General features: G+C 36.8%; 1 protein-coding gene across 7 annotated transcripts; it reads left to right on the forward strand.

The window, feature by feature from the left end:
- AP4E1 (adaptor related protein complex 4 subunit epsilon 1) lies at nt 1-24,619 on the forward strand. Of its 7 annotated transcripts, none has more exons than XM_030015961.2 (21): nt 1-211; nt 668-739; nt 1,612-1,735; nt 3,812-3,885; nt 5,304-5,425; nt 6,276-6,435; nt 7,011-7,177; nt 7,799-7,872; nt 9,936-10,058; nt 10,148-10,257; nt 10,544-10,683; nt 12,108-12,220; nt 12,355-12,473; nt 13,205-13,507; nt 14,248-14,362; nt 16,446-16,581; nt 17,729-17,984; nt 18,763-19,338; nt 20,802-20,986; nt 21,817-21,974; nt 22,458-24,619. In XM_030015961.2, the coding sequence occupies exons 1-21, from the start codon at nt 50-52 to the stop codon at nt 22,616-22,618; spliced, it is 3,450 nt and encodes a 1,149-aa protein (XP_029871821.1). In that variant the 5' UTR covers nt 1-49; the 3' UTR covers nt 22,619-24,619. The 7 variants fall into 7 exon arrangements, with proteins under 7 accessions (XP_029871821.1, XP_029871822.1, XP_029871823.1 ...); XM_030015962.2 differs by having other exon boundaries at nt 13,205-13,504; XM_030015963.2 differs by lacking the exon at nt 9,936-10,058.
- The last annotated feature ends 2,187 nt before the right edge of the window (nt 24,620-26,806 follow it).

The raw sequence follows: 26,806 nt of genomic DNA on the forward strand, positions 1-26,806 counted from the left end.
CCTCCCTTCCGGGTGGCGGCGAGGAGAGCGGGCCGCGGCGGGAGCCGCCATGAGCGACGTGGTGGAGCGGACGCTGAGCGTGCTGCCCGGGCTGCTGGGGCAGCACGACCCGGGCGTTGGGCCGGGGGGCGCCGGCGGCCCTGGCAGGGTTTCGGCCACCTCCCGGCTCGGGAGCCTCATCCGGAGCATCACGGCGCTCACCTCCAAGCATGTACGGGCTGCGGGCGCCCCCCCCCCGGGGCGGGGCGGGCCGGGCCGGGGCTCCCGCTCCTCCCGCCGCCTCGAAGCGGGCGGGGGCCGGGCCTTACTCCTTTCCCTTCCCGCCCCCCCGGCCTCCCCGAGGTGCCGGCGCCGTCCGGTGGGGCGGTGCGGTGCCCGGTGCCGTGGGCCCCGGGCGCGGCGTCTCCCCTCAGCCGGCGGGCCGGTGGCAGTGCGTGTGGAGGGAGGGCCGCGTGAGGCTGCTCCGCGGGGGGCATGGCGTGGGAGAGCACGGCCGCGAAGTGTCGCCGCCTGTGCTCGAAACCAGCCGGTCCGGCGTCACTGCCGCGGCTGAGGGGTACGCTGGTTTTGAGGAGGCTCTGGAGCTCTGTTAAATTAAGGTGCCGTCCATGACTTTTGCTTGCCTCCAAATTCTCTGCGAGATTAAAATTAAGTTTAATTTTTCTAGGAAGAAGAAAAATTAATCCAGCAGGAACTAACCAGTTTGAAAGCAACAGTTTCGGCCCCCACCACAACACTTGTAAGTTCTGTTAGTGGTTACAGGCTGTGGCAACAGCAGACCAAAGGTGAAGAGAAACCGTGTTCTCGCTCTTTTTGCCGGATGGAGCGTACAGGTTATCTGCGTTATAGGTGCTTAATCATCAGCATTACAGGGTACCAATGTCTGTGGTTTTGCGGCACGGTTAAAATAGTGAGGACACTGTGATTCTGCTGGATGTGAACAAATTGTAATGATGTGGCGCCCAGAGACTGTCGTGCTGTAGTTTCTGAAATAACGCGGACAAAAAAGCTAGGTGATGGACTGCTTCTGTCAAGTAATGTTCTCTGCAGGCTGACGTTGTTCTTACAGTTAATTTGTGCTGTGTAAGAAGCTGTGCTTTCCTGTATGCACTGTTGCTCATGTCGAAGTTGCAGGAGTTGATATATTCTGGTGTGAGTTAGTTAATGCATGTCTCAGTCCCGTGAGTGAGAATTTTTGAAGGGAGAAATAAAGTTTTGCCTCGCACATAGTGAAAACCCATCCTAGGTCAGTGTAGCGATTGGTAAAAAATAATTTGTATTAGCAGTGTGATCATCTAACACTTCAGACAATTTTTTTTTTTATGTTAGTCATGATTAATCTACTGTTGATCACATGCTTGCTAATCAAAATAAGCTAACATCTTTAAGGGTAGTATATGGGGAGTTCTGCTTTTATGGTCAAAAATTAATACTGATTCGCAGAAGAGGTTCATAGCAAAGGAAGAATTATGAGTACCCTGATTTTAGAAAACGTGTGTGAATGCACATATGTTTCTATCTGATGAAGTCCTCTACTTCATTAGAGCAGTGAAGAAGAGCATAAAACATGGCTGACTTAGAATTCTCATTAATTTATTTTTGGTATTTCAGAGACTGATGAAAGAATGTATGGTGAGACTCATCTATTGTGAAATGCTAGGGTACGAGTCTTCCTTTGGATATATCCATGCAATCAAGCTTGCCCAGCAAGGAAATCTTTTGGAGAAAAGAGTTGGTATGTGCATGGAACTGTAGCCTTAATAATATTCTCAAACTGTATTTTTAAAGTTTCTTAGGATTTATAATTCATGTAAAAATACTTAAAATGTTCTTCTGCTTTCTTGGTCTTGTTTCATAGTCTCTCACTCCTCTAGTTTATGACCTGCTCTGTGTGTGCTCGTGGAACAGAAGGCAGGGGAAATTATTTTAAAGCATCAGTTGTCCTTTCATTGCTTTGAATTGTGGCACCAATAACCAAGTAATTTACAAGAAATTTTGTTAAAAAACACATCAAGCTGAAAAGGAGTTTCTGTCAGGATCTGGTTTCTTTTTCAAGCACTCTAGTACAAGATTAGACAACCATGTTAATGTCAGACATTTGTCAGACAAATATTTTCTGTTTTGGTGCTTGTAAGATTTTTTTAGTTTAGAAACAGTTGTAGGAAATGAGGCAAATAGGGAGATCCTTATAGCACAGGTGCAGAAGTTCCTGAGGAGATCTGAAAGGCTAGTCCAGATTTCTTTGAAATTTCATGCTGTTGTGATTTCCTTGCCTGCCAGTTTGAAGCAGCTGTCAGCCTGTCTTGTCTGGAGAATTTCCTTGCAGTTGCTGATTCAACTGCTTAGTGAAGACATTTCTTCCTGTTTGTGGAGAAAATGGTTTAACTCCAAGCAATGCTATGTCTGCATTCACAGAAGGAAGGCAATGTCTTGTGGGATATGCTTGTTTGATATCCTTTGTTTGAACACTTAAGTATTGGAGTTTCTGAGAGAAAGCGTTACAAGTGATGATTTAAAGTTGCTTTATCCCTGAGTAATGAAAGCCACTGCACAGGTACTCTGGTAGGGATTAAGAAAATCTATCTTCACCAAACCTGGGAGGGCAGGTGGTAAACTGTTTTGAAGAAAACTTTGTGACCTCTGTAAGTGTCAAGAACCAATGTGTCTTGATATTAATTGGTTTGACACCTTTCCCTACTAGGGCTCTTTTTGAGAAGGCTTTGGTGAAGCAGCACTTTTTTTTTTTTTTTTTTAAATGTAGGTGGCTTAAAGTTCTCTGGACACAAAGTGCCCTTAAGCTTTGATTTTCTAAAAGGATGTTATCAAGAGTATGTGTGTGGGTTTTGGGTTTTTTTGCTGTTGTTCTGCAGTTATATGTGATATATGAGGACAACCTTGTCTGTTCTTGGTGCAATATACTAAAGTTTGTATTAAGGAATTGTCAATTGATCCAATCAAGATAGGTTACTCTTTCACCAAATGTGAGCCTCAGTGAATGAGAGTGAACAACATTTTTGCAGGTGTGCTAACCTGATCAAGCCCATAGTTTCACAAGCAGATAAATCAATCTGACAGCCGAGACAATACAGTTATTTGTATCCAAGTTGTTCATTTTGATCCTTAAGCCCTGAATGAGCCAAGACCTTTTTTAATATCCATCTCTGTATTACAAATGTTGTCATGAGTTGTGGCACACCCTCCCCACCCCCCCACTTTAAGTCTCTTAGTTTAAAAGGAAGGGAGGTCTTGAAGAAAAAGGTTTCTGGCAGGCTGCTTTTCTGGGGTTCTGGAATTGTTTCTTCCTTGTTAAGAAATAACAAGGGAGTTTTTGGCATAGGGTGGTGAATTTACTCTTCTGTATTCCAAGTTGAACATAAAATTTATTTGAAATGGAACTTTATTTTTTTAAAAAAGAGAAACAGATATAAGAAAGTGCATTTGTATTTTGTAGTCTAGAAGTAATATACATTTCTCTGTGCAGAGAAGATACTAGTTTTCCAGGAAGTGATTTCTCATGGTGCTCTTGGCTGCTCTTTAGCTATAACAGTATTGTAATGTCTCTTATTTCTCACAGCTTATGAATTCTTAGCTGTTAATTGTTGAGCTGTACTGTAACTTAAATATAACTGGTTTGCCTGGAAATAAAAGAAAATCTTGATATTTAAAACATGAGCAACTGTCATCTAACAGTGGGTTTTTTTGTCTTTTTGTAATTGTTTGAATTAACTCTTCTTGTATTACAGTCTTAAGTTTTCTGTCTTGAAGTTGCTTATTGCTTGAAAGTAGTAATGGAGGCTGCTTTCTTTTATAGGTTATTTGGCAGTTTCTTTATTTCTACATGAAAATCATGAACTGCTACTTCTACTTGTGAACACAGTTGTGAAGGTACAGTGTTTTTGGAGGTCTGGAGGTAAACTAAACTTGGACCAATTCTTCCCATTTTGTGTCGCACAACATCTAAGCTATGTACTGATTAGTTCTATCTTGCTCTCTTAAAGTTGCTGTTTTTCTGGTTAGCAATCAAAATTTGAAATGGCTTTCCCTGACTTTTCAATTTAATCTTGGCAATCCTACTATTGAAGCCATATTTTAAAATTTTTTCAAAGGAGATATACCATAAAATTTCCTTTATAAAACGTACCAGTTATATACATTCTCAACTCCAGGAGCAGCCATGCATGCATATTATCAGTGTAAACTTTTGCCTTTAGCTGACAGCAAGTATCTGTTGGCTTCTTTGAGTTCTTTTGGTAATTTTGATAGAAAATGGAAACATGCTTTGGAGTGACTCTGCGAATCTATTACCTAATAATATTTCATAGGTGTCATCTTCTGTATTACTGCCTCTTACATGGAGCAATTGTGACTTATTATAACTTTCTGAATAATGATTACTTTTATATTACAGTAGGCCAAAGTCACCTAAATTATAGACTGAAAGTAATGCTTATTTTGTTGTTGTGATTGAAAACTGTTTTATGATCTTTAAAAGTCTGACTTGAAACTAGTAAGGTTATAGAAAGAAGTGAAAAATGAGAGTCCACAAAGAACTAAACCAAAATGAGGACTAAAACCTATCTGGGGCAAATGGCCAGAGCAAGTGATGATGTCAGCTGGAAATCTTACATGTTTCATTTGTTCTGCTATTTTATGAATTCATCCATACTTTTAAAATTTAAGGTTACAGTGAGCTATATCTACTCTTTTTAACTGTATTTGGAACAGACTGAATTTTTATTCTTTCTTTTGTAGAACATTATGTGTAATTCGTATTCGCTTCTTAGGGAGTAGGTAATGTCTTATTTTAGTGTACAAACATGTAATTGGCAGTATTATTGAGCTTGCTCTTTTTTCTTTTTTTTTTTTTTTAATTCTTTGGGCTAGATCAAAGGCACTAGAGAATACTGTTGAATTCCATGAGAAGTGACTCATCCCACTGGTCCAACTGGGGACTCAGCATAGTTTTGCAATCATCAAACTCTTTCAGTAAACAAACATTGATTGTAGCTCTATGCGTTAATCTCGCATACGTTTAAAATACAAATGTAGTTCTATAACACGAGTGTGAGGAGCTGCTTGTTCCTTCTTCCTGCGCAAGAGAAGAAAAGAACCCAATTAGCTCAGTGAGAGCTGACTTCTCAAACACAAGCAGACAACAGGATGGCTGGCAGCAGGATGCTTGCTGTAGGTGGGCTGTGTAGGTGGGCTAGATCCAGCCTGCTTGTGAAAGATTTGGGGTATGTCTGTGCAGAATTTAAAATTCTAAATAAAAAATAACTGTTTTATTTCAATGATTGTAACAGGACTTACAGAGCACTAATCTAGTAGAGGTGTGCATGGCATTAACCATTGTCAGCCAGATCTTTCCACGGGAGATGATTCCAGCTGTTCTTCCCCTAATAGAAGACAAGCTCCAGCATTCTAAGTACGTATTCGTTTACAGAATTTCAGGTGGCCTTGTACGGTTGAATAACATAATTTTGTAGGTAGTTTTAGTAAACGGGTGTTTTTTCTCTGAATTGGTCGTTCTAATCATTACCTTCAGAAATTGTTCCTCTCCTAGTTTTTCTCTTGGATTCTTGTCTGATTTATTTTCAGTCTTGACTGAGTATTGGATAGGTATTAACCAGTTTTGATAGGTAAATGTAATTGAAGTTATCTGCTGGAGTCCTTTTAATAAATACGTGGATGAAGAATTGTTTGTAGAGTAGGTGGAGAAACAGTTTAGGATCCTTGAAGTACTTCACTGATACTTTTTTTTTATAAAGCTCTCTATAGAAACTTTGTTGATAAAAGTGTATCTGCAGATATCAATACCCTGGAGTTGTTTGATTCTTAATTTATAATATCCCATACACAGAGGATAACATTATAAGTGTTGTGTAGATTACAGTGAACTGCAGAATGAACTGACTCGGTAACTTCTAGACAGGTATTTTTTGGAGCTGCACATGTGACCACAATAGATTAGCAGTGGCCAATTTCATTGTGTATTTGGTGGCCATTCTTTTGACTCATCAATCTGACATCAAGCCCTACTATGCTTTTAAGTTTGCTTTGTCACTCCCTCATTTATATGGTATTTCCAGAGTCATTTGTTATCAAATATGTAAAACATGGGTTCTCATCTCTCTCCAAATCATGGTGTTCTGATGGCTGGCCACATAATTTCTCGTTGCTGTAGAAATAAAAAGTGCAAGTTGTTTTGTTAAGTCAAGTACTTAAAATACACAAGCAGCTTCATTTTCTTTTGTGTAAATCTAATTTCTCTTCAGGGAAATCATCCGAAGAAAAGCTGTTCAAGCTTTATATAAATTCTATCTCATTGCTCCTAATCAAGTTCAGCATATTCATGATAAGTTCCGGAAAGCCTTATGTGACAGGGATGCTGGAGTCATGGCGGCTTCTTTGCATATTTATCTTCAAATGATTAAGGTAGGCAAAAAATTAGAAGCACAACTGAACTTAGGAGGTATTTTTTTATGTATATATATACGTGTGTGTGTGTGTAGGTATGTATATATATTTTTTTTAATTTTAAATACACAGTGTATTGTACAGAAGTTTTGCAGAAAAAACTTACTTGTAGTTGTTAGAAAAGTTAATTTATGTGATCACGGATATCTGTATTATGTTTGTTTGTGCTAGCTCTCCATTTAGATTGACAGATCCACTTTTTGCATGATCTGAATGGTCAGCATCATTGGCATAGTTAGCTAGAGGATCTAACTTCAATAGTGTGTTAAAGGGTTTGCTGAAATTTGCTTGTAAATTTTTTTTTTTTGTACTGTTGCCTTCAAGTTACATTCACTCCCTTTGCAAATGTGCAAGAAAATAGCATAGGTTTAAAGTGAAGAGCTTACAGGTGTTGTGGGATGAGAGCACAAGTTTGATTTAAAGAAATGAAACTGTTAGTGTAGGTATTTTGATCTTACTCAAGTTGTGGATTATTTTTACTTCTGAGGTGCTGTATTGAAATATTTGAATTGTATTTCTTTTTGATTATGTAGGAAAACTCATCTGGATACAAGGACTTGACTGGGAGTTTTGTAACCATCCTAAAGCAGGTAGTGGGAGGGAAGCTCCCTATTGACTTCAACTATCACAGTGTGCCAGCACCATGGTTACAAATTCAGCTTTTAAGAATATTGGGGCTGTTAGGAAAAGATGATCCAAGGTAACCAGATCTTTCTCTGTAATTAATATTTTGAAGGTACAAAAAATACAGTCATGACCTTTACCTCATAGACAACTTATTGTTTTTTTTTTTTTTTTATATGAGGATTTCAGTGTTGAACTTCGTATACATTTGTTATTAACCAATACAGTGAGTAGATACTCTTTAAACTGCAAAATTAGTTTCTTAGCTTCTGGATTGGCTAAACAATTGATTATTGTGGAAATATATTGAAATATATTTTTGCTGGGACTTCTGTTACTAGGTTACCAAACAACTGTGTGAAAATCCAGAGTAAAGATATTTCAAAAAGTGGTGTCATGTTGTGAGGAGCTAGTTGTCTGTGATCCTTTTCCTGTTGATGTTTTATTTTTTATGCAAGCAGCAAGTGAAATGTTTTTATTCTTGTGATATGGTAAATCTTTCTTTTGAAAGCTGCAGACATCTTGTTGGATGCCATTTAGAAACATGTTATAGAGCTCTTCCATGTTAAAGTGAATCTGTGGATATGAATGATTTGTTACAGATTTCAATACTAGTGTTTGAGTTGTTTGGCAAAATAAGACTACATGCTTGTTAGTGCTGCAAATAATTTTAAATTATTCTTTTCTTGTTAAACAGGACAAGTGAATTGATGTATGATGTTCTAGATGAATCTTTAAGAAGAGCAGAGATAAATCATAATATTACATATGGTGGGTGAGGTTATTTTATGTAATTATCTGTAGTTGGAAAGAATGAAAATGTGAGTAGTTGATTGTGCTAAAATACTTATGCAGTACTTTTGGAAAATCTAATTATATTCTTAATAAACAACAACTGTGTTCTTAAGTGTCCAAGTAGTAAATTGTAAAACAAGTGATACATTGCTGTACAGCGCAGTTTTTTATTATTGAAGTAAAACATTTTTATTTATTGGGAATTCATCTTGATTCAAAAGCCTCTATCCTGCTTGCATTGTCCTTGCCCTTAAATACAGAAAGTCAGCTTCTTCATGAAAGCTCTTACTGAACATTGCTTAAGTGGAAATAAACGATGAAAGAAAAATCCTAATGATACAGCTCTGTTTATTAGAAATGCTTAGATCTTCTTTTCACTGCCCTGAGAAAGGCAATAAAAAGTGTGCAAGAGTGGCAGCATCAGTTCTTTACAGCTGTGTAGGACTTTTCCTCTAGCCACAGTTAATAAAAATTACACCTCTAGTGTTCAGTGATAGTGATGCCTGTGAAAAGATGTTTTTGGCACACATCTCAAGTTAAAATTTCTAGAGCATGGTAGAAGGCTATGTTAATTTCATTACATTCTTAGTAGAGAAAGCTGTTATTTGTTGCTAGAACAAAGCAAAAGGAATAATTGCACTGTTAAGTTTTTTCTAATAAAAAGTTGAGCAATTTATTTGGATTTTTCTTTGCCTTCCCCTTCCCCAGGTCTTAATACCTCCCCAAACACCCAAATCTGATGTTCTAGAAACCCTATATTAAGAGCTGTTTAAAAAAACCTTCCCCCCCCCCCATTATTTTATTGTTAAAGTATAAGTCCCATAGATGTTGCCAAAGTACCTACACTAATGGAATGGAAAGAAAATTGAGAATTTTTTTAAAACAACACTGGGGGGAAAAAAGAAAAGGAACACAGCCCAAAGCTCTAGATGTCTAATGCCTAGTTGATACATATTTTGTAAAGCATTGTGTAAGCTTTACTTGCATTGAAAAGGGGAGCTTTGGGGAAGTATTCTCTTCTAGCAAATAATACATGAGGAAGCATCTGCCAGATGTTTAGTGTATTTGGTTTATTGCTTCTATTCTTTTAGGCAAGAACATAGAAGATACTGGGAGGTGGGTTGCCTTATAACACAGACAATTTGCACTTGCTAAGAGTTAAACATTCAATTTGTTTTAAGCACTTAAGGTGCCAAAGTGGGCAGTATATTATGATTTATACAAGGACATAGAAGTTAGGTATGTAGTTTACGTTCACATATGATAAGCTTTTCCTAAAATTTTAGTTGATGATACCAGACAAAAGTAAAACGTAATTTGGAGTAATTGCTCTCTTACATAAAGTCCTTGGTTATTGCATGTTTCTTGCTTCTTGTAGTGGTAGTCTTTCTCAGATTTAGTTTTGTAGTGCTTAAGAAGAGTAGGTGGTTGTCTATTGGACGGTTTGGTTAGGGACTGAATTACAAGAACAGCTGAAAACTACATCATGATTTTAAATGCCAATTAACTCGGTCTGAATCTTTGCCTGAATTGCTGCCACAAAGGATTAATTACTTTTTGTCTCTTCAGTTTACTTCTAGCTTTTTCTCAAACAACTATACAAAGGGTTTTTTTGTTTTTTTTAATAAGAATGTTCTTGGGATGATTTAGCTACTGGTAGTAGCTAAGAAATCATATTAATTACTGAAAAATATTTTGTCTCAAATCCTTTATAGTTGCGCATTGGCTTTGTAAAGATCATCCTAGTCCAGTCCCTTGAGCAACTATAGGGGACTTCGAGGCTGGAAGAACTATAAAGACAAAGTTGTATGCACAATGGCAAAGGCTAATAAAAAATATGCATATGCTAAAGGAGATAGTCTTTCATCCTGTTTTTACTTGTATCAGTAGGTACTCTGCAGTTAGATCCAGTGGGGGTGGGACAGCACTGCAGTTTCTTGATGCAGTCAATGAGCTTGTTTGCTTGTTAAAAATTTTTGCTTTATAGAAGTATTTAATACACGTTAATTATGTCTTTTTTTTTCCTACCCCCCCTGCAGCCATCTTGTTTGAATGTGTCCAGACAATTTATACAATTTATCCCAAATCTGAACTACTTGAAAAGGCTGCCAAGTGCATTGGAAAATTTGTTTTGTCACCCAAAATTAATTTGAAATACTTAGGTAAGGATGCCTGATTTCATTAAGATGTTTTTAATTTGGTCATAGTAGTATACATTCTCTTATATCACTTCCAATCACTTATACTCTAGGTTTAAAGGCTCTGACCTATGTTATCCAGCAGGATCCTAATCTGGCACTTCAGCACCAGATGACAATAATTGAATGTCTGGACCATCCAGATCCCATTATTAAAAGGGAGGTCAGTGAATTTTTAAACATCAAAAATTAAGTTAATTTTTAAGATGGGCAGTAGGTTTTCTGAACTTAGTAGCGTAAAAGGCATATTATGTCTCAGTTATTGTGAGAGCAGTTGCAAACAACACTAGTGTGACAAGCTGTGTAGATAAGCGGTGTATTTAATTTAAGACTTGCCAAATAAAGACAGTTGCTCTATTTGGCATCATACCAAAGTGTTTCTGTTTGCCTGCTTCCTTTTTTTGAGTCATCAGAGCCAATTAAATATATTCTTTTGCTTTCTCTTTCAGACTTTGGAGCTTCTCTATAGAATTACAAATGGACAGAATGTAATTGTCATAGTTCAGAAGATGCTTGACTACTTAAAAGAAAGCAAAGAAGAATATGCTATCATCAACTTAGTTGGCAAAATAGCAGAACTAGCTGAGAAATATCCTTTTATTTTTCTGAACTAGCTGGGAAATATCCTTTTATTTTTAAAACTTTGGAGTCAGAGCTCAGGCAAATGTAGCATTTGTACCTTTCAAAGTATCTTTCATGATCTTTTGAAGTAGGAAGTGTTACAGCTGTGCTTTCCACTCTTTCAAATGCAAAAAAAAAATATGCAACAGAAAATGCATACAAAAATGACCACAGTGTTTCTTGTGTTTCACTGAGAGAAAGTAATGGCACTCAAAATACTTTATTTTGGCTTTGGAGTTTAACATTAAAAGCTTGTGGTTTTAAATTAAAACTTTGAAGTCTTACACCGCTGTATGGAGAGAGATGCCGCAGTGCTAGATTGAGTGCTGTTCTGTAATTGTGGCAGTGATCTTCTTATCAGAGAACTCTTCATTGGTATATGGATTTTAAGAATAACACGCTCATAGAAATAAAGAAAAGATTCTTAAACTATGCCAAAAAGATGGAAGTTATGATTAGGGATTTGGCATATGGTGCATATTGCTGTTAGTTGTTGTCACTGCCTGATTTTCTGTGTGTATTGTCTGATAATTTGAGTTGTAAGCTCTTTATAACAGAGAGCTACTTTACTATCCTATTTGTACACTGCTTGGCACAGAGTAGTGTACAAAAAAAAGGTGTGTTGTCATGCAGTATGCAAAAATAAGGCAATAATATTCATGTTTCTGTACTGTTGAAAAATTCCATTCAGTAAGTGTGCATTTTCAGGATTTATTTGAGGGAAGGCAGAAGCTAACTTCTGAAGTCAGCAAAGGCTGATCAAATTTTAAATATATAAAAAAAGCAATTTTGTTTTCTGTGGAGTACTTCAAAATGTTTGTTATTTTTCAGTAAATTAACAGCAAAACATTCCTGGAAAGAACAGCTAGTCTATCATTGATCAAGTGATTCTGTGTAAATGAACTCAAAAGATTATGCTGGAAAGCTAGCACAGAACAAGTGTGAACTTAAAATACAGTAGGACAGGTTTCCAGAGGCAAATGCTTGCGTGAACATGTCTGTTCCTACTGTATGAAGTCTACTTAAACTCTTATTTTTAACTCTTTAACATTTATTCATGTACAGCTTAAGATGTATTGATTGATAAGCCAGCAAATTGCATGTAATGGATAGCTATTAAGTTCATGCGCAGGCTTTTTCAACAGGGCAGTAACTTAAGACTTCTCTACCTGACCACCAGTTTTCATGAAGTTTACAGGAAACACTTTATAAAAGATACAGGAATATTTCCTCTTCAGTTAGATTGAGCTAATATTTGACTATCAGGCCCCCAACTTACTGGGGAGAGCAAGTTGGTTAGCTTATTTGTGGAAAATTTGTTTCCTTAGGAAGCACACAGAAAAAGAAAGAAAAAGTTACGCCTTAGCACTTAATTCCTTAATGTCTGGACACATATGCCCCTGACAATGAGTGGTTCATCCAAACAATGAATGCCGTGTTTTCAGTTGGAGGTGATGTTGTGCATCCTGATATCCCAAACAACTTTCTGAGGCTGTTGGCTGAAGGTAACTCCCTGAATGCTCTGAAGAATTAGACGTGTTCCTTAATCATGTCTTTTTTTCTTAAAATGCACTTTGAAATATTTGCTGGGAGATGTTATTTGCATTTCAGGCAAAGTATGGTATTGCTTTCTGTCTAGGATTTGATGACAGAAAAGAAGATGATCAGCTACGGATGTATGCAGTACAGTCTTATTTAGCATTACTTGAAGAGGAAGATGCATTGTATCCACAGAAATTCCTTCAAGTTATGAGTTGGGTAAGGTAGATGCATGGTCAAAATTGAACACACAGATATGAGGAAACTGTCAAAGGTGGTCATGTTTTTTAACTGTTTTATTTTTAGTCATGAATATTCTATTTTTACTTGAAGCCAAGATAATATGCTGAAATCTATTTCTAGTGGCCTCTTTTGGTGCCTGAGGACTACTTAGCTTCTTATAGTTTGTGGAAAAGCTGACTTGCTCCCGTTAAGGCAGGTGATGATTGGAGTGGCTTGGTAGCCACATGAATCTGACTGCATGCTTGAGAGCTTTTCTGTCTTCATCAGAATTAGGCCAGATGTGGTTGTGAATTGCATTTTTAGCCTTGCAGGTGACTGCTCAAGTGCTATGCTAGTATTGTCTGGTACTTGGGTAAGCTTCAGCTTCCACCCAAGGAAGAGGCTGTGGTATGAGCAAATCATGTTTTGTAAGGGCCTAATTACTACGTTTAGCTTTCTTTTCAAGACAGCTGTTTGTTGTTGTTTTGTTTTTTTTTTTTAAGAAGCTAAAAGTTGGAGTCTGCTGAGGTAAACACAAAGATGGATTCAAGCCTTTGACATTTAAAAGCCAAATGGTAAAGAATTATTTTAGAACATGTTTAAATAATAGTTTCTTGAATGTGAGGTGGATTTTATTGTGTTGTTATTTAGTACTACATTCTAATTTCAAAACTGAACGTACTGCTCTGTGTGACTAAATGCATAGTTTGTCTGCTCTTTGTGAATAGGTGTTGGGTGAATATTCCAGCCTTGTTACAGATGTTGATCCAGAAGTTATTTTGACAAAGCTACACAGCCTGCTGAAGAAGACTGTTATTACTTCCGAAACTAAAATGTGGATAATGGCTGCAGTCACCAAGATAGCATCACATACCTCCTGTTCGAAAATAGTTGACAGACTAATCCAGGAATTCAGCAACTCTCTAGATACCTGCATGAGACAATATGCCTTTGAATTGAAGCATCTGTGTGAAGACAAAGCACTGATGAGAAACTTGCTTCCATTTGATGGTAGTTGCAATGACATGGTGGTAAGACATCTGTAATGTGTGTTCTTCATGAACCTCTTTGTAGTTTGAAAGGGTTGAATATTTTAGTAACGAAGTGTTTTCAGAATGAATAATACTGGTGCCAGTCTTTAGTCTGCTTAAAGTGAGTTTTCAGAAACATACTTTTTCAGGCATATATGATGAATCGTAATGTTCTGTACTGAAAGATAAAGAACCATGGTGTTTAGTTAGTAAGCTGGAGTAGCTTTTAACAAAATTATGATTTCATACACTGATTTATTTTTTTGTTTTTTTTCTTTTTTTTTTTCAAAAGACAAGTTAGGCCTGCTTTAGTGCTATGGTACTGCTTTTTTATTCAAAGGGTTTGCCTCCTGTTTAGAAACTACTGATCTTTACACTGAAATGTCCATAATAAATGATGGAAAATAGTATTGTTATTGCTAAGGTTTTTGAATTCAGTATTTTCATATAATGTTAGGATCAACTATTTCGAGAAAACTTCACTCTGCTTTTTTTTTTCTTTTTTTCTTGTTTAGAGAAAAAAAATCAATAGTGGAGGAGATAATTTAAGTTATAAACTTCTAGCTCAAAGTCCATTTCAACATACTTGCTTAACAATTTCTGTTAAAACAGCAGCTTTACTGGTAGATGTGAGACAGAAGATCCTGATTCGCTGATGAGACACAATATTCTTTGGTAACATCAGGCTCATGTGTAGAAAATATTTTTATTGCTTTCTCACTTTTCTTAATTCTGTGTAGGTAGATGCTTCCTTATCTTTTCTGGATGGATTTGTGGCTGAGGGACTTGGTCGTGGTGCAGCACCATATAAGCCTCATCACCAGAGGCAAGAGGAGAAACTTTCTCAGGAAAAAGGTGACTGTTAGTTTACTGCATTTATTAAATAGCTGGTACATTACCTGATAAGTAGTAATAAAAAAATCTAAGTGTACAGTTAATATTATTTCTTAAAGTAATGTTATCTTAATCTTAATACGTCTCTTGTCTGTAGACTTAGCTAAGTTCAACTTAGCTTTTGGTTCCATGTCTGTCTAGCTGGTATATGTAACTGTTCATTTATCATAGGTTGCTGTTCTGCAGATGAGAATGTTTCACTACAATCTCTGCTGGTCTATGGGATTTGAAGTTTATGGGGATTATGAAAGTGAAAGCAAAGGGTTCCTAACTTTACTATACTGAGCACTTAGTCTTGACTGTGGAATTATAATTTGCAATAACAACCATTATGAACTTATTTTATGACACAAATCTTGGGTTTCTTACCTAGTGTAGGTACAGATAAGACAGCAGTATGTACTTTTATTTATTAAAAAATACACCAAAACTTTAGCTATAGTGCACTTATAAAATTTTTTTGCCATAGAAATACTCGTTTATTATAGGCAGTCACATAAGGATTTCTTTTAGATGCGTCTGAATGATTCTCTTTGAGGTTGGAAAGCTTTTCGAAAGCATTCTTCAGCTTTACTGTTGAGGAATTAGAAAAATTAGTCTTGTACACTGCATTATGTACAATTAAATTCTTATTTTTAAAAGATTATTTTGACTGTGCAGGTTAATGCATACAATAAATAATATTGCCCATTTGCTTGCGTGTGTAGCTTGGCAGAATTTAACACTTTTCTGAGATAATTATAAATTGAGTATTACAGCTACAGCCTCCACTTTAAGCCTGCTAGAAAATTCAAAATTTTGGTGGAGAAATTAACAAGGTCAAATATGTTGAAACTGAATATTCTATACTGTTTTTTCCATGCATGTAAAGCCTGTTGAGGGGTACAATCTATTGTATGTCAGATTGAGCTCATAATAGTGCTTCATACTGAGGTGTTGAGAACGAAATTAGTGGTCTGTACTGCTGAAGAACATCCATTTAGCACTCTGGTGTTTGCAGTGTTCTTACAATTTTGCAGGAAAGCCATTGTAGGAACTGAATTATGAATTGCTGTTTTTTTCTTAGTTAATCACAAGTACTGATTAGCATCTTCCACTGGCTCATAAATGTTCTAAGAGGTAAGATACAGGTGAGGTAGAATATTCAGAAATATTCTAGAAAGGGAGTCCACTGAGTTTACTGAAATTCTTTGTTTATAGATGACTAAATTTACAGATTGGTAGAGTTTGAATATCTTTGTGGATGCTGTTTATCACAAAGCCCCTTGGATCTCTGTTCCTTCTTGCTTCTTTATGGGACAGGACACTTCCTTAGCACTGCCTCCTCCTTTATCAGGAGACCTCTCATCCCAGATGCCCAACAGCTTTGCCCTGCTCCTTCATTTTGCTGGGAAGAAGAAAGTGTAAGGCTGAGGTGGAAATGAGGGAAAGGGACTGTACCCCTTGATATTTCCAGGGCTGCAAAGGAGAGTGCGCTCTGCTTCGCATGTAACAATGACTGTTCATGTTATAGTCCAAAACAATTTTTAGAAGCCATTCAAACTACATTTTGATTCGTAAAGCATAGTTAAGGTGGCTGGTTCTGAATCCTGATTTGCAAGTCTTAATGAAAGTGATTTATCACCCAAGGTGTCAATTATGTTTGCAAAGCAGGCAGTGGTATATGGATGTAATGCTGTGGACTCAAAATGTTATTTAGGGTCATGAACAAATGGAAAAGCTCACTTATTTAGATCCAATATAGTACTTCTGTCTACAAATACTAACTGTTGGCAGATGTTTTAGTGATATGCTGTAAAGTCACTATTTCTGTTTAATTTCAGTATTTAAAACCAAATACCAAATGAATACGTGTTTTAGATAAATCCTCAGTGTGTCTAAAAAAAATTATTTGAGAACAGAAACATCCATTTTTAATGAGAATAGGTTCCTGAATGGGAAACCCGAGAAGGGCAGCAGTACAGCATATATATTTTCAGAAAACGGATTTCTTTCTTACCTTTTTATGCCTCATTGTAATTTTAAGATCATGTCTGTCTTGCAGCTCTGAATTTTGAACCTTACGGATTGTCATTTGTTTCAAGTGTGTCCTCATCTGGTGTCACCGGCAGACAGTCCCCCACTGGTTTATCTTTTGGTTCTGATACATCTGGTAATAGTGCTGAGACAGGGCATAAAGAGTGAGTTAATTTGTGTTTGAAATGAAGTACGTTTAAGCTTCTGTTCTTGTTAGTATCACGTGTCTTTGTTTTTTCATTACGTGGAACTAAAAAGAGTACAGTTGAACTTGGAAACCTCTATCATGTCAGAAGAAATTCAGATGACATTTTCTTTGAAATAACTAGAAAAAAAGCTAATGCAGTTAGACTGTTCTTCCGCTTTCTTCACAAACTACAAATCAAGTTATAGTTAATGCAGTAAAATTGGTACAGGATTACCTGATGATGACATGATTTAAGTATTTTTTCTCCGGCTTCTTTCTTTTTCTTACAGGCTATGCTTACTTTTTATGGGCTTACAATAACGTACCTTTAAAGGAAACTTTTTTTTAGATAAAACTGAGGCTAAGATTCACAGTGTAAGATACTCCTGAAATTTAGAATACTACAAATAAGTTCAATATCCATAGTTTCATACAAATAACTTCCATTTATACTCTGGTAAATCAGTATGAGGGAAATGTTGGAAGCTTTTTCAGATTCTTTAACCAGTTTGTGTAAGAAATTTGAGTGAGGCTTTTAGGTGTAGGACATGCAGCATTTAGCCTGTGTCTGTTCAGTCAGCTGCTAGAGTTCAGGCTGTCTGAGAACATGAATGCTTGTCATAAGAAATAAAAATGCTTTCTAGGTCTATTCTAATTTTCAGTCTCTTACATTAAATTATTTTTTAAGGAATCAGCTATAGTACTATTTAAATATACTTATTGATTCCCAGAATCTTTCTCCCAGGGAGAAAGATAGATACCATGTTGCTTGTATTCACTTAAAAAAAATATTCAAATACATTATAAATGTAATCTGAAACTCTGGATGGAGTTGGCAAACACAGTCTACTACTGGCTGCAAGTGTCTAATGCTGACTTAGTATAGGTCTATACTTAGGACTACATAGCCTAGTCCAAGTTTGCATTTGCAGGGTGTTTTAAAAGTAATGAATGACATCGCTAACATAGAACTTCATGCAGATGCAAAAGCGTTCATTTATATTCTACTACTCTCTGTGTATATCAAAGTACCAAAGTTGTGAATGGTGTTTAGAGTGTTGTCATGTTTTTATGAATGTGATGTTCATATGGTTGATACTGCTTTGGTTTGTTTGCCTTTTTAGGACAAATACTCTGAAACTTGAGGGAGTACGCAGGCTATGGGGAAAAGAAGGCTATCTTCCAAAGAAAGAAAATAAAGTAGGGAAAGAAAATGAGCCACAAACTGTTTCTTGTGGCAGCTTATTAGGAGGACAGGTGGGTGATCCTCCTGCATTGCGGTCTGATCAAGTTGCCAGCCTCTCTGAGGAAGACAAAGAGAAGCAGCAGTTAGCATCAACTTTGTTTATTGGGCTAGGATCAAATGCTGGTGTAAGTCTGGTAAGTGGTTCTTTTGAGACTTAGCAGTTCAAACTTTATATATTGCCTTATTTACAAGTACAGATATTTATATGCAAATGGAGATCAAATTAGTGTTGTGGTAAAATGAGGGAAAAAACACCGAGTCATTGAAAAACTATTGAAAGTTACTTTTTTAGTCTGATAATTTGTTAAGAACCTGAAATGGATTGGATATTACTTGATGAAACAACCTCTGGAGCAGATCTGATTCAGTAACTAGAACTTCCTGTTTACATGTTGCACTTCAAGTTTTAGTCTCAGTTTTCCCTAACAACTGTTTCTTGACCCAACTTTCCAGAGCTGTTGGCATTCATTTGGCAGTAAGGCTAGAGTTTGACGCCCTATATCAAGACCATTTTTTATTTATGTATGTTAATACACAGAACATTAAAGAATTCACCATTATGTAATCTTTTTAAGACTGGCATTATTATATTAACCAGCTCAAATCTTGGCATTTATCACTGGTTCAACCAGAAAATGTTTACCTGTGATTGCTTTTTAATAGCTTTCAGTTTATGTTTTAGAGAAGCTGGAGTCATTCTTGCATTATAGGCTAATCCGATACCCTGTGAGAAATATAACAAAAGCCCATTACTGGATTCATTCAAATGTTTGGAATCTATTTGTATTTGTCATCTGAATTGATTCCTTGCTTATTTGTCCTTGCTCACTACGTTTCATGCTGTTAACAGTAACACAGCTGGGTGCTAGAAACTTCCCCACCCCCCCTTTTTTTTTTCTTTTTCCTTTTCAGATGGGGAAAGCGGACACAGCTACTCAGAAGTTCAAAAGAAAATCAAAGATAAATGAAACTCAAAGTAGTGAGGAGGCATCAGACTTCCAAAATAGTGCTGCTTCAGATTTTGGTCCCTTACTTGATACGGTACCTATTAACATGGAAGACTGTGAGGGAGATATACGCACAAGGTTAAGGAAAGCCTCCCTGTGTTCTTCAGATATTGTAGAAGATAATTTAGCATTTGAAACACCTCAGTCCCTAAAAAAGTCTGGGCTGGACGACAGACTTCCGGATAGTAGGCTGTCACAGTCGTCTTTGTTTGCTGACAGTAATATTGAAATTTTTCAGCCTTCTCAAAATGCTCAATGTGAAAGTGCCAGTAAAACACCATTGGTCCCTTGCTTATCAGAAGAGCTAGAAGAGCTCACTCACTCTGAAGTAGTGGAACTTTGTCAGAGTGATGCCTTAGCTCTGTATTTATGTAAGGTGTGGACAGATGACTCTCTGTTGCTCGTTGTCTTTGTTTCAAATAAAACCACTTCTGCACTTAATGCTGTGAACTTAGTGTTTGAAGAAGCAGAACATTTTCAGGTAAGAAACTTTGTTTCCATTATAGTTCAGATTCACTTGGAACTTCTTGCTTTTCGCTTGCATTTAAGTGTGCAGTATTTGTTTTAATGTAATAGCGACGCCTGTTTCCCCAAGCATTTCCTTAAAACCTGTGGTAAGGCTATTACACACATCCTGAAGGGTGGTGAAAGAAATCTCGATACTAAACTTGGTGTCATTTGGTATAAAAGTTAGCATCTCACTTTTTTAATTCACCTTGATTTAATTTCCTACTGCTTGCCTCCATATAACAAATATATATGATTTTTCAATTCTGAATTCAGCTTCTGCCTGGTGTTTAAGACTGAATGCAAACCTAACCAGTCAGAATGGCATGACTTGAGTTGCCAAAGAAATCACTGTGTAACTTGTTTTGTCTGGATGTGACTATTGGGCTTGTGCATTCGTTCGTATTTATCTGATAGGCAGATGTGATGCAGTTTCTTCCTTCACATAAAATTTCTGTAAGCTTGCGTCAAGTTTTGGTGTTTTGTTGTTTGGGTTTTTTTTTCCCAAAGACATCAGTCATATTTCATTCTTGTTCTCCTGCATTCAGTTGATGGTGGAGAGGAGTTGGTCAGTTTATTTTTTGACATCGGCTACATGTGGGATTTAACTATGGTTGGTAAAAGCATGTGATAATGTTGATTGAAATTTCATTTAAGTAATTGGAAAGCTATTTAGGAATTGCCTATCAGCACGACTATCCACAGATTTTGCTGAAAGAAGCACAGAATTGTGAAACCTTAGAGACACTTAGCAAGTGGTAACTGCGTAAAGAGAATTAAGCAGAATGTTTCTTTTAGAATTGACTTAATCAAGGAACTGCTAATCGGTTACGAAGTCTCCTTCCTTCTCATTTCTGGCTTGAATCAAACCTGTCATGGCATTGATAGAAAGTGGGCATCTCATGTTTATTTTTTTTCTTGTAATTCACTTAAGTTTCCACACAGGCCATTACCACAGATACAATCTGTGTTACTAGTTTGTTTGAAGAGGCCAGGAACTGCTGAGTAATTTTGAAATTATCCTTGTTAGTAGGGATGATTTCTCAACTTCTTGCTTTTAGTGTATAGCCTGGGGTATGTTGCAGTGTTGCTTGCTCTTGTATATTACTTTATTTTGGGACTGAACTACCGAATTCAGGTTCTTGGTCATCAGTTCTTGGCCTCTCTGAGCAATTATTCGGGGCGGGGGGGAAAGCCAACTGGCAGAAAGAGTTCAATTTCTTTGGTGTTCTCATTGTCATAGAACTTTTGTAATGTTAATGATTGATTTATCCTCGATGAGAGCTGAGAAATGGTAGCTCTGTTCACTTGCTAAACAGTCCAAGAAAAATCAATTGAAATAAAAGGCACTTACATAATTATATACCTGTATCTTAGCCACTTACACAACTTGACAGCAAGACTTATATTCTATATTCCTTTTAAAAAATTATATAGATTTTGGAGAGTACCGCCTACCAGTTTCCTGTAATTGAAGCTCAAAATGTGGAATGTTGCCAGAAACGTGTGTGGATGGACAAAATCTGTACACAGGGAATTCTTTCTGGCTCTGTTAATTACCAGTCAGAGATGGAAACTCGCCTTGAATTTTCAATAACTTTATCATTGGTGGACTTCATCAGGTAAATAAAATAAGCTGTGGTTTTTAAAACCATGTGTACTCAAGTATTAGACAAGGGCAGGATGATTTGGGTATTGATTATGAAAATCAAGGCTTCATCTTGAGCAGCTAAATTTAATCTAATTGAGATGACTGTTAAAGATAGTAAATGGTTATTTATACACTTAGAAAAAAGTGGCAAAGTTCCAGGAAGAAGTACAAACAGTGAGAATATTGACAGTAGCTGCAGGTTAGAATAGTGTTGAACTACAGAATGCGTTTTTGAGGAGGCTAACAGAACTGAGTGAACAGAAGGGCTTGCTGTTTTAAAATATGGCATAATATAAACATGTCAAACTGAAATAAGTGATTTGAGTACAGAGACCCATACATTATATGAAAAGGATGACAACTTTTGCAGGGGAAGAAGAAAGCTTATTCTTCTTATTTTTGAACACTGCATTTATTTTAGCAGTAGAAAAAGCAAGTGTTCTTTTTCCAGTAGACTTTTGTGTTTTATAGTGAAATCCACCTTGTTTTCCATAATAAAGTCTACCTCTCATTGAACTTGTTCCATGCCTTTCAGTGGGCAGATATCTCAAGGCCATTCACTTTGGTCTTCCATTTACGTAGATTAATGTATTTTTCTTAAATTTAGAAATCTAAAACAAGGAATAGAAACTTTTTTTAAATGTTAAGCTGGGAAGAGGAGGGGTTTGTTTAAACTAATCTGTATTTGCTCGTTGCTCACTCTGTTGTCCATTTGCTTCCAGGTAGGATTTTTTGGGAGACCAAATATATTCTGAATAATGTATCTTATTTTGCTAAGATGTGTGGTGCACTTACTTTTAGGCCAATGGAAATGACTACAGAAGACTTTGGGAAGCTGTGGTTGTCCCTTTCCAATGATGTGAAACAGAATATAAGAATGTCATCTTCTCAAGATAGCCTTCCAGCAGCTCTAAGTACACTGCAACAGAAGCTGAAGCTCCATATAGTTGACATCATAGGTGAGTGAAAGTATACTGTAAGGTTGCTTACAACCTATAATTTGTCCCAGGAAAATAAGTGCACGGAAGCAGGTATCTTACAGTTTAAGGCAGGGCACGTTTAGGAGCATAGTAAACACAGGAGCGTTGTCTTATGGACTTTATTTGCCTTACTCAGGGGTCTATGTGAAGATTGATGTAAAGGTATAAGTGTACAGCAAATGGTAAATTTTACAAGGGAGCAAACTGTTGCACTGTAAAGAGTTTTGGACAGGACAAAGAAAGGGAATGAAGCTGTATGACAAATATGAAGCTGTGATTGCATGCAGGAGGCATGATTTTTGATGACATGTTAGAGGAGTAGGGGTAAGAGTAGAAGAGAACAGCAGAAATGAAGTTTGAGAGAAGGATAGATTTTTTTTGCGATCCATACTGTAACTATTGTTACTTGCTAATCGTTCTTTTTTTTTTTTTTTTTTTTTTTGTGGCCTCTGTTGTTTTAAGGTAACGAGGGAATACTGGCATGCCAGCTACTTCCATCTGTGCCCTGTCTGCTGCACTGTCGTACTCACTCAGGGATGCTGGCTTTGTGGTTCAGATCGCCTTGTTCTGCCCTTCCAGATGGTTTGCTTTATCAGTGTCAAAAGGTGATGGAGGAATCATAGTAACAGCAGTGCCTGCCTTAATCTGCGTGGTGTGTGAAAAGCAAATCAAAGATTTTTACAGTTGCACAGATAATTACCAAAGCTAAATTAAGATACTGCTTCTCAAAAGTATTAAAAGTTTTCTTCCAGCTGGCATATGTCATGTGGACTTGTGGGGGAAGAATGATAACCTAAATTATGCCTGCAAAAACATGCTCAGGACTGTACAGTGACTAACAAGTAATCCATTAAAGTATTGTTACCTGTTTAAGTGAAATGTATATTTCTTAATTTTGTTGTAAATGACTGAAAGTATTTATTTTTATTATGCAGCTTTTATAGATGCCAACAATTATTCTTCATAGCAACTACTTAAATATGATTTTAAAGAAAACATATCTCCATTGTGATGTCAGGCTTGATCAGTTATCAGGACCATCTAATTTTATTTTGATAATTTTTCTAAAGCTATTTTTAAGCACTGCTGGCAACGAGACCCGTATTGGTGGTTGTATAAAGCAACTTATGTGGCAAAGAATGCATGTTTTGAAAACAGTTAAAAGATTTTTAGTGAGCAACGCACTTCCCGTGATCTTTGATATTTACCATTTAAGTGGTAACATCTAAATAGGTTTTTGATAGGAGGCAGGCATGCGAAATCATATGGAAGCGCCTGCTGGGGAATGATCTAAGTCCCTTCAGATTATTTCCTGTCTGCAGGTCTTCCTGCCTCATGTTTCAGTCATGTTCCCTTTCCTTAGGGGTCTCTGACAGTCACTGAATATTTGTGCATGTCTAAAGATAGGTGTCATGTGGATCAAGTCTGAGATGGCTGAGCTGAAGGTAGTTGGCTGTGGACGTGTCCACTAGCCAACTACCATCTAGTCAACATATTCATTGCTCTCCAGTCAATCCTATAAATTTAATCTGGCCAATACCTCTGTTCATGAAAATTCACATGGAGGAAATTTTCATTTATTTTTACTTCTAATTATTTATAGCCTCAGTATGACTCTTCAAACCTTTGACTTGTGCAGATGGGGCTGTATTGTGTGTCTGTGGCTAGGAACTGCAGTAAGGCATAAGAGATCTGAATCAGAGCAGGATACATGATAAATGTGTCTGTCTAGATTGTCTCCTTTTCTTCCTGAAATAACTTCACAGTCTTGAAAATCCAGCAATCTTAATTTATTTAGATGCTAAATGAAAACTTTAATACTGTTTAATATTATTTATAGCTGGTCATGTTTTTTATTTAAAAACATCAAAGATTGTATGCATGGTTCAGACATGGTATAAATGGATTCTACAGTGGAATTCTCTCCTTTGTGTTTAATGTTAACAAGGAAATTTTTTGTTATATTTCAGCATTATTGATTCTCACCTGATAAGCACTGGTTGTAAAGGAAAATAAAGTATTCTGTTACTTTGCTAATGTTTTGGTAAATGTTCATGAAATCACCATAAGAATGTTAATGTGCTGATAGGTTTTTTCTTTTTCATTTTTTTTCCTTTTTTTTTTTTTTTTTAAGTTAAGCCACTTGTGTTATCACAAGTATAATCACATAAGCAAAGCTCCTTTTTTTTTATTGCTGTTTCAGTACCCTCTTACTGAGGAATTTAAAGTGCACTGAACCTGTAAATATACTTAATGTTCTGCATACTTTAATGTTTACTTGGCACTTCAAGACAGTTTATATAAATGAAGACTGATTTATAGGGAATAATTTCCAGCAAACTATTTCCCTGCTGGTAAATCAGAGTTGTGTTAGGCAATTGGACTTTTGTAATCATATGAACTATAATAGAAGTATCTGTTTGTGGCCTATGCGTTTAAACCACATCAGCAATGAGATGTTCAATGTCCTAGTGTTTAAAAACAGCAAAAGACAATAATGCCTTCTATTGTTCATGTAATGTTCTTTATAACCATTTTCACTGTATGAATAGTGTATGTTAAGCTGTCAATATGCAGATTCAAAACGCTTTACGGTAACATCACATAAAGGAGTTTGCAGGGAATTGTACCTGTGTCAGTCTTTATTTTTAGGTTGCCTGGTCAATATTTGTCTTAATCTACCACCATCTTTGCATTTCTTGTAGTTTAATAAAATTCAGTTTAATTAAAAAAAAAAAAGCTTGATACTTGTTAATCATTCTTTGCTACCACATGTAGCAGTGTTTCTGCGTATTAAGAACTGGGTTCTATTTTAATTGTTTCTCTTTGCATCTGAACAGTGATGAAGAATCTAACATTGCAGAAGTCTTGACTCCATTGGTGATTTAAATGTCCTGCGTCTCAGTTGGAGGTATAAAAAGAGTGAAAGAGTACATTTAGATCTTTTGAACAGCATTCTGTGTGCCAGCTCACATTATCTGATAATCTTTTTGGAATACTGCCAGATTGCGGGATTTGTTTTTAGGCATCACAAGAGACTTTGGGGTTATTCGTAGTTGACAGGAATAGCATTTTTTTTTTTTTAAGTCCAATGCTAACATAACACACAGTTTGCTACAGTATTGAGAAGGAGTTGGGAGTTTGGGAAGTTTGACATAATTGCTGAATTGAAAGTGGTTGCAGCCCTGATCTATATAATGAGGCTGTTTTGTATGGCGTGGCTGTTGGTGTGTAACGAGTGCATGCTACGCTGCAGTTCTGGTTGATGTGGGGTGCTTAGAACAGAATGGAGTATTTCAGTTGGAAGGGAGCTACAATGGTCATCTAGTCCAACTGCCTGACCGGTTCAGGACTAGGCCCTTGAGAACCTCAGCAATTCAGTTCTTGGAATCCCTCTGATCTTGATCCATCATCCAGTTGTCTCTAAAATGAAATATAGCTGCCTAAATAATTATACAAAGGAATATTCTTTCATCTAGTTCTGTATTGAAAATCCTTTAGTGAGTATCTTCATCTTCTGTGGTGTTCCCATTTACTTTTACTTTTCTTTGACTTACTAGATCTTGAAGGAGTAACCTGTTTTCAGGGAAAGGGAAATAAGGCATGTAGAAGTAGGCTAAAAGGAAGAGAGCACATAATCCAATTAACACAAAGAAGTTTACTTTCAACAGGCAACCAGAGGCCCGTCAGAGTATGTACTGACCTTTCTGAACTGGCAGGTTAACAGTGTTTTGGACGCAAACCCTAGCTACCAGGAGGTGCCACTGTTTTACTGCTCTGTGCCATGAGCAACTTGGAGTTCTGGACATTTTGGAGTCAACAGATAAGTGATTGTATGGGATCTATATTTCAACTGTTTTGTCAGGTTCTCTGCTCTTACCCCAAGTGTTTTCAGGTATTTTTAAGGGAACAAACACTTTGGTAGGAAAATCGGTGGAAGTGCGACATGGCAATATCATGCAGTATGTTTTCCTAAACATAGATGAAATCTCCTGTTGTGTTATATTACTTTCTGCTATGTATTCCCAACCCCTTCTCATCCTGTAAGGATTCCAGAGAATCAACTTGTCTAATAGATGGCACTATCTTGAGGTTTTCCTGTACTTGCAAGTAGCTCATATATGACATTGCCTGATGGTTTCTAAATATTGGAAAGGTAGTTATCTCCTACAGAGTCCCACTAGTAGTTTTTCAGCATAAAAAGCTGTATTATCTTTTCTGTGTGGATAAGACTGTGCATTGTGTTTTTCTGGCATTGAGGTATGTAAAAAAAAAATGGAAGTAAACCTGCAGGTTTGATAAGTCGTCCAGTTAAGACTTGCTTTTGCATTTCTGTTGCTCTGATAAGAGTTAATTGTGCTTTACCTCTTGGTTCTCTTCCGGGTCAGCTATTTATATGCCTTTCTGTGAGAACGTTTTTCTAACACAACTAAGATTACATGTTCAGTGCAATGTGCTGTTCTGTGGTACATGTATAATTTCATGACGATGCCCAAAGTGGTCGCTCCCTTGAGAGTTTCTTGAACATTAACATTTTTCTCTTTATTTTATCAAGTTGGCAGTGATGAAGCAAAGAATATTGTGTCCTGCCATGGTATGATTCATAAAATTAACTTGACAGCAATGTTTTACCAGCAGTGTGGCTCGAAACATCACTTACGAAGATTGCCTTAAACTTTTATTTTAAGGTAGTTGGCAGTTTTCTCTTTGTGCCAATCTTTAATTGCTTCCAGTATAATTGCCATGAGTTGTCTGCAAATCCTGAGCTCTTTCAGCCAAAACCGTTTGCCTTTTCTGGGAATAAGGATAGG

Source organism: Aquila chrysaetos, chromosome 5 (assembly GCF_900496995.4).
Source record: "Aquila chrysaetos chrysaetos chromosome 5, bAquChr1.4, whole genome shotgun sequence".
In the NCBI taxonomy this organism is placed as follows: Eukaryota; Metazoa; Chordata; class Aves; order Accipitriformes; family Accipitridae; genus Aquila; species Aquila chrysaetos.